Raw genomic sequence first — 7882 nt, 5'->3', positions numbered from 1 at the left:
TTTTATTCGTAGCGAGTGGATAAAACATACTTGTACTGCAACGTTCGTTAATAGTGCCATATTATATTTCTATATGGTAGGTAGCTTTGTACATAATCATCCGAGCTATGCTACCTCATATATCACAATGCACGTGAGACTTACTTTAACACTAATAGTTGGTAGTTATGTTTCTCTTACTATGAACAAACACATTAATAATTACATCTCGTCGATCTGCGCTTTTAATAGGTATGAACATATAGGGCTAAGTGACCCTCATCGAGTCCGAGTGATTAAAGAACGTACGTACTTCTAATCCATAAACTTACACTCTCTGGCCGTATGAAGTTCTGATTCCACCGGCAAGGTTGCTTCTTGAAGTTATTGAGCGGTACTTAAACACGTGAAGGTAATAGATCTATTACTCTTACGCGCGTACACATCCTCGCAGGAAACGATATAGTATATCACAAATTTCTAACAGCCCGACCTACCTACATGACTAGGCAATACTTTGGGAAACCAAGGAAATGAAACGAAATCAAACAAAATAATGGAAAGTGTCCACCACATGCCTCTAAATACATGTATTTAAACCACATAGTTGATATGAAATCATAATTCATTGGCAATGTTTTAAGTTGCAACTTTCATGATAATAGTTACAAATTACTTGTTTTTTATATATAAACAGTGAGAAAGAGTTTCACAGAAAATTGTTCAACTGTCACTTCCAAAATGATACAAAAACAGAGACAGATACAAAAATCTACAAAACATTGCCTGAAAAGAAGTGTATTTTGCTTTAAATCATTTTGTTGCAGTCTCCTTCTGGGAACCCATCGCTAGTGTCTCACTATTCTAACGTCGCCCAGCTTTTCCCTTGCTACTAGCAAAAGTTGGGCAAAAACATGGATCCTGTAATTTTAGTTGAAATTGTGTCCAATCTGAAAATAAAATTGATAAATGAATCAATACCATTAATGATTGAAAAGAAATGTTTATACAATTCATATATGATAAAACCTCACTGGAGTTTTCACTAGTCGTCCTGCTTCCAGGAAGTATGTTCCATATCTACCATGACAAGATAATAGAGACCTTAGAACAAGTCCACAGGTATATCATCTATCTATTAGCTAGAACAAACTGTACCTGTATTACAATCGGTTTATAGCTGGATGCGCAGAACTGTACATACTTATATATACCACTTGCCCCTCACCGCTGTGGGTTGGAATCCCAACAGGGACTTTGGATTCTTTCATGTGAGGAAGCTATTTAGCTAGCTTATGGAACATCTGTGGTTCTACTCAGGTGCCCGTTTGTGCCTTAAATAATGAACGGAAGGACATCTTAGGACTTCCTCTACCAGTAAAGCTGGATGAGTGCCCATTATGACCTATGCTGTGTTGGTGCAACATAAAACCAAATCAAAACAAACAAACATACAAATATCTTTTTTTTTTTTTTTTTGCATTTTTTACGATTTTTTTTCATGGTCAAGTGTTGAAAAAAAATAAACATGCATAAACATGTAAGCATTTACCTTGAAATGCTATGAAACTATATGATACTGTGTTTATATTATGAACTTAATTATAAAAAATTTCAGTTCGTTTGAGTCACATATAATTTTTTTTATTGATTAATGTACATCATCCTGCCATCTATTTTTTCATGCAAGTGTTGACAGCTGTTACAAGTCTCAATATTAATAAGTATTGCACTCCATCTTTATTTTACACCATCAAATGTTTGATATTTTGACAGAACTTATTGTCATAGTTTGATATCATGTATTATGTTTACAATACAGAGATGCAGTCAAAGCATAGACTGTGATTCATTGTCATAATTTGATATCATGTATTATGTTTACAATACAGAGATGCAGTCTAAGCATAGACTGTGATTCATTGTCGTAATTTGATATCATGTATTATGTTTACAATACAGAGATGCAGTCTAAGCATATGAACATTAATGACCTAGAGGAGGAATATGATCGATTTGAGGAGGAATCTTTGATGGCTGGACCATCTAGTAGAGGTATGTGGTAAACAAACTTCTTCAACCAAGTGGTTAAGTACACAACATGTAATTATCAAAGATCCTGTATGTTGTAATTAAGGTTGTTACCACACTTAATTAAGTGAAATTTTATTTATGTATATAATTATTATGCTTCTGAAACAATTTTCAAACATTGAAGAATATGTTAAGTATGTACTGCAAATATTTGTCCAGATTATTTGTAATATTTGTCCAGATTATTTGTAATCGTTAAGATATATGTTTTCATTTTTTCTTGAAAAATTTGACTTAGACTTTATAGAAAATAAATTTGTAATTACCTCCCTTTGTTAACATGAAATGTGAATTCGGTAATATCTTTTACAATTAATGTTTTTGGAACTTAAAATATTGATAAATCTTCATTTGAGCATTATATATATGATATAAAACCATAAAAAATTGAGTTACAGGATCTTTAATTGGTAAAAATGGATGTCTTATTTATACAGTCAAAACCATTTCGTGCATTTGCCTTTCACTTAATCGGGCAATTTACTTACATATTCTATCTTTTATACAAGTTTTTAGAAGTACTTTTTTTTTTAGAGTTCAAACAATATTTCCAGTAGACACATGTTCAAATGTATATAGCTTTGATGGATCGTGATACATGCTTTTTATCCTGGAGGTTTTATATTGTAAATTTATCGAGGAGGTCTTGTTATAAATTATCATCTGCATATATAAACTTATATGTAATTAGAAATCGGATTTTGTAATTTTTTATCTTCATATATTTTTGATACAAAATGAAAAGTATTTTTATTATTAATTTTGCAGCAGTATTTACTCCTGGTCGATCATCAAGTTTAGCTAGCAGTCAGGCTTACGCAGGTAGTCAGTCAGCCAGGAAGGACTGGGCTAAAATTAAAGTAACACTTAAACAAGAGAAAAAAACTGAAGGGGAGGAGCTACAAAAACAAAAGGCAGTCAATAAGATGAGGTGCGCAGTCATGCTGAAAAAGTAGAAGTCGTCTTCAAACTTCAATGAAAGCTGCCTATGTAGACTGACGCGAGCACCGACGGAGACCTAATCCTGGTTGTAATCTAATACAAAGAAACAACCAACACCGAGATGTATATGTGAAATAATACAGTGTCTCTTACATGCTATTCAACACATTAACATTACAACTTGAAATTATCCCTACCATTATGAAAACAGATTAACTGAAATGTGCATCACAGTGCACAGAAAAAACTGAAATGTAAATGATATAATAATTTTCACAGTATTGAAATTAAGCTTATCGAATTGATAAGCTCAGTTTATTAGGATCATAAGGTCAAAGCCTGGAAAGTCCTTGTCATTGAAAATTGTTTTTTGATGTTATATATTGACAAGACTATTACTGAAAAGTTTTAAAGAATTTCAGAACCCTAAGGAAATTCTATATTTAGAATCATTTGTTTATTTCTCAACTTTTTTTCCTGGTTTTTATATGGCAGCCTGTGTTCCAGGGGTTAAGATGCTTGCTCTTGATGTGAGATGTCTGGTGTTGAAATCCTTGTTAAAGGGGACTCAACTGTGGATTTTGAAATTGATGGGACTGAAAATATTATTTTCCAGATAAAATACCATTTGATCTGTAGACGTTTAGACCACTAATCTTAAGGCAAAATTTCAGATCATTTGCGCACTTTGTTTTCACCAGAATAATTATTTAAATTGTAAAAAAATGACCCAAAATGAAAAGCGTTTAAACGCTCTTTCACTCAAAATGGGATAAGAAAAGCATAAAACTACGATTTTCAATTTATTTCAAAGTATATTTCTTAACTATCTTTGTAAAGTGTCCAAGCTCATTTTATGTAAGAAAATTTCAAATGTTATGTTTTTAGGCTTTTAACCTCATGGAGTCCCCTTTAAGTTTTATAAAAATCTAAATTATTGTCATTGCTCAGTCTCACTAACACTATTTCCAGTGTGGTGAAGACAAACTCATACCAGAATCTTTCATTTAGTAGTTATTGATAAAATTCTACCATTGTTAACGATGTTTATATAATAGACTGTTTCCGAAACCGGTGAATTTCCAGCAAACTGGAATAAAGCAAACATTGTAGTGATTCACAAAAAGGGAGATATAAACGATCCGAATAATTTTCGTGGAATCTCATTGTTAGATATACTTGGAAAGATATATACAGGTATACTTACTAGAAGACTAAATATTTATATAAATGTTATACGATAAAATTGCAGAAGAACAAGCTGGATTCGAGAAGGATATAGCACCATTGACAACGCTTTCATATTAAATGCTCTTATACAAAAACAATTATCAAAAAAGGGAGGAAAACTTTATGTGGCTTTTCGTTGATTTTGAAAAAGGCGTTTGACACTATTAATAGACAAAAGTTATGGTCGGTCCTTAGAAGAATGGTATACGTGGCAAACTTTTTTATGCACTACAAAGTATCTACAAAAATGTCAAAGCATCTGTCATAACAAATACTTGGTCAAACAACAGACTTCAATTTGCCGAATGGATTAAAGCAAGGGTGCTTGGCCAGCACAAACTCTATTCATCCTCTACATCAACAGAGCTTTATTGACAGAATTAACACTTCAGGGTATACCGGTATACAACTTTTCCCAGATCAGACACAAATATTATCATTACTATTTGCAGATGACCTGGCATTGACAGCAGACACACTGTATTAGGTCTCAAAAACTTTTAAACTTATTAGAAGTATTTTGTGCTGAAAAGGATTTAAAATGTAATACCAAAAAAAACTAAAATACTAGTATTTGCAAAAATGGTGGAAAATTAACTAAACATGAAAAGTGGACATACAATAGTAAGCCAATCGAAGTTGTAAATTGCTTTTCATACGTCGGTTTAAATTTTACGCAACGAAACTCAATGTGTAATATGGCAAAAGAACAATCTTTAAAAGCCAAAAGAATCTTAATTTCAATACTAAACAAACTATATAAGTATGGTCAATTAACACGACATGTTTATTTCAATATTTTGATACCAAAGTAACCCCTGTACTTTTGTACGGTGCAGAAATATGGGGAACACGTCGCCAAGAATCAATTGAAACTGTGCACAATTATGCCTGCAAAAGATATATGTGTGTGTGAAACAGAGAGCAAGCAATATGGCTGTCCTAGGTGATTGTGGAAGGCACCCTCTGTACATAGCAGCAGCTAAAAATGTATAAAGTACTGGTTAAAGATTGTTAAAATGAAAGAAAATCGGCTAGTTAAAAAAGTGTTATCTTATGCTTATGAATTTTGGATGAAAAAGAGGTCAAAAACAACAACTGGGCCACCGAAATTAAAAAACCTACTTTTAAGAAACGGCTTTGGATACATATGGCAAAATCAGTGTGTTTCAAATGAAATTTTTTTTATACATACGTTTCACACAAAGATTAAAAGACCAATTTCTCCAAGAATGGTCGTCAAATATACACGACCTAGCTGTTCTATCTCTATATCACAGTCTCTAATATACCCAGCTATCACTTTGGACACCGAAAATATTTGAAATTGTTTAATCAAGTAAATTTAGAAGTGCCTTGCCAAAAGTTTAAGGTGTGGATTTACAAGCTCTCTCTACCGATGTACCCATCAGATAACGATATAGTATATTACAGATCACATAACGCACAACTGAGCGAGCGTGGCATTCTAGCATGTCAAGATAGACCAATGCTATTGATACAGAATATCACTTTGTTTCTGGTTTTGCAATTTCAATACTCTCTAGTGATAAATACATTCGAAAATATTGGCTTTTTCTCCATCAATAACAATTTAACTATACTTCGTATTCCATGAATATATCTCTAGATCCGCGTTTGTTTTTAGCATGAAATTCAAGATTTCTTGTTCTGCAATATAGCCGTCCACAAACTAATCTGAACTACATTGGTTAAATTGAATCTACCACAATATTTATTGACATTTTACTTTTAAATGTAATGAAGTTAAACTCACATAACACATACTAAAATAGATACAAATAAAGTGTCGGTTTCTTCATTTGAAGGAACATTTATGCTTTATTTATACATTGTTAGCAAACGTGTGCAAATCATTAATGCCAAATATGATTAAATTCTACATTAAGTCTATTATTGTTGATTCAAAATTTTTTCAATGTATACATTTGAGTTTGCGATAAACTACGTTTTAGCATGTTTTGCCTTACATTTTGTTTCGATAAGGTTAAAACTGTTGAAAATGTATAAAATTTAATTCTCAATTACAATTTCTATTTCAGACAAACTTTATAGAAAGATTTTTTCTATTAAAATAGCAGTGAATTTTGATGATATACATGTATTACTGTATTTGACTATTACCATAATACTTTAACACTGTTTTTGTACATATGTAAACAAAAACTTGTAAACTATGTTTTGTTTTGGGCTGGTGGCCTATGAAGCAATAAAGATATTGTATTGTATTGTATTGGATAAGAAAATAAGACAATCATGATCAAAGCTGATGTAGAATCTTCAGCATTGTTATTGGGGGACCAGATTTCTGACTTGACAACATGGTTTCTTGTTGTTGAATGTTATGTACCAATACAGTGCTGTACACATTTTGTGTCAAATTTTTTAACATATACCCAGTGTTCATTCCATGTTAATCATACATGTACATTTGTTTGTATTCAGTGTAACTGATTCAAGATAATTTTATAAATAATTTTGAAGGCTTGAAATTATGTATACTGAATTGTGTTCTGAACTAATTTTATAGAGAAACTACTAATACAAAAAGTAAACTCTGAGGGTTTTTATCAACGTTCTACGACACTTCTTTCGCTATGTTTTGTCACAGAAGGGTAAGGACTGTTTTATGAAAGTTTGTCGCAGCCTACGCCAAAGAAAATGTTGCAGATCATTATTTGAACATTTTGTGCTTTCTTGAATCCATTACGGACTGGAAAATTAATAAGATTGTTATTAAAGAATAGCAATGTTTTTTATGAAATGTTGAATGACTTGGTAAGTCTTGACCATAAAGCGCTAGTTAAATAAATGCTTGAAGTTTTTTTTAACGATATTTCTTAGTTTGAACTAGTAAATTTTTGCCAATTCGCGATGGTTTCTTTGTAAATTTCATAAATTTATTGATTAATTTTTGTTTACTCAGAACTGTGATGTTATTTAAAACAAATTAAATTTTATTGAATTGTGTAGTTTGTTTCTTTTATTTATGTTATCAAAGTTGTCAATAGTTCATTAATTTTTGTATCTTAATTATAGATAGGGGATGGCAACAAGGGTTTCAATATGTTGTATTATCACCACAGTCAGCTGTTTTTAGCTCACCTGAGTGATCTTTTTTTAGCCCACTGAGTGCTCTTTAGCATTAGTGCCCACAGGTAAGCTTTTGTGATGGCAATTTGATTGTGTGTCCATTGTTGTCCACAATTTCTAAAATAATGTCTTAAACAATGCAGTGAATTTGACCAAACTTCACAGGAATTTACAGGAATGATACTTAGGTGGCCCTTTATATTAGTTACGTAAATGGTCCCAATCTGATATAAAAGTAGGTCAAAAGAGCTAAAAATAAACTTAAATAGAGTGCCATTGTCAAAAAAATGCACTCAAGTACCAAGTCTCAAGATCGTGAACATTTAATGTGACTTGACCTGTATGTGTGACCTTGACTAAAGGGTCAAGGTTTTGCAAGTGACATTCCACCTCATAATGGTGTATATTTGTGCTTTAATGTATTTAAACCCCTCAATGCACAAAGAAAGACATTTTCCTGTTACCTTCTTCCATTCATATGCACAACACTACATAGCATTTAATCTCTGGTGACCTTGACCTT

General features: G+C 31.9%; 1 protein-coding gene across 1 annotated transcript; it reads left to right on the top strand.

Annotated features, from left to right (window-relative positions):
- Positions 1-1884: 1884 nt before the first annotated feature.
- Positions 1885-3029, top strand: LOC132712997 (uncharacterized). The gene is made up of 2 exons (XM_060695435.1): positions 1885-2034; positions 2842-3029. The coding sequence occupies exons 1-2, from the start codon at positions 1920-1922 to the stop codon at positions 3027-3029; spliced, it is 303 nt and encodes a 100-aa protein (XP_060551418.1). The 5' UTR covers positions 1885-1919.
- The last annotated feature ends 4853 nt before the right edge of the window (positions 3030-7882 follow it).

Source organism: Ruditapes philippinarum, unplaced genomic scaffold (genome assembly GCF_026571515.1).
Source record: "Ruditapes philippinarum isolate M1 unplaced genomic scaffold, ASM2657151v2 ctg3235_1_1_1_1, whole genome shotgun sequence".
Classification (NCBI taxonomy): domain Eukaryota; kingdom Metazoa; phylum Mollusca; class Bivalvia; order Venerida; family Veneridae; genus Ruditapes; species Ruditapes philippinarum.
Note: the sequence above shows the minus strand (reverse complement) of the source record. Positions and strands in the feature narration are given on the sequence as shown.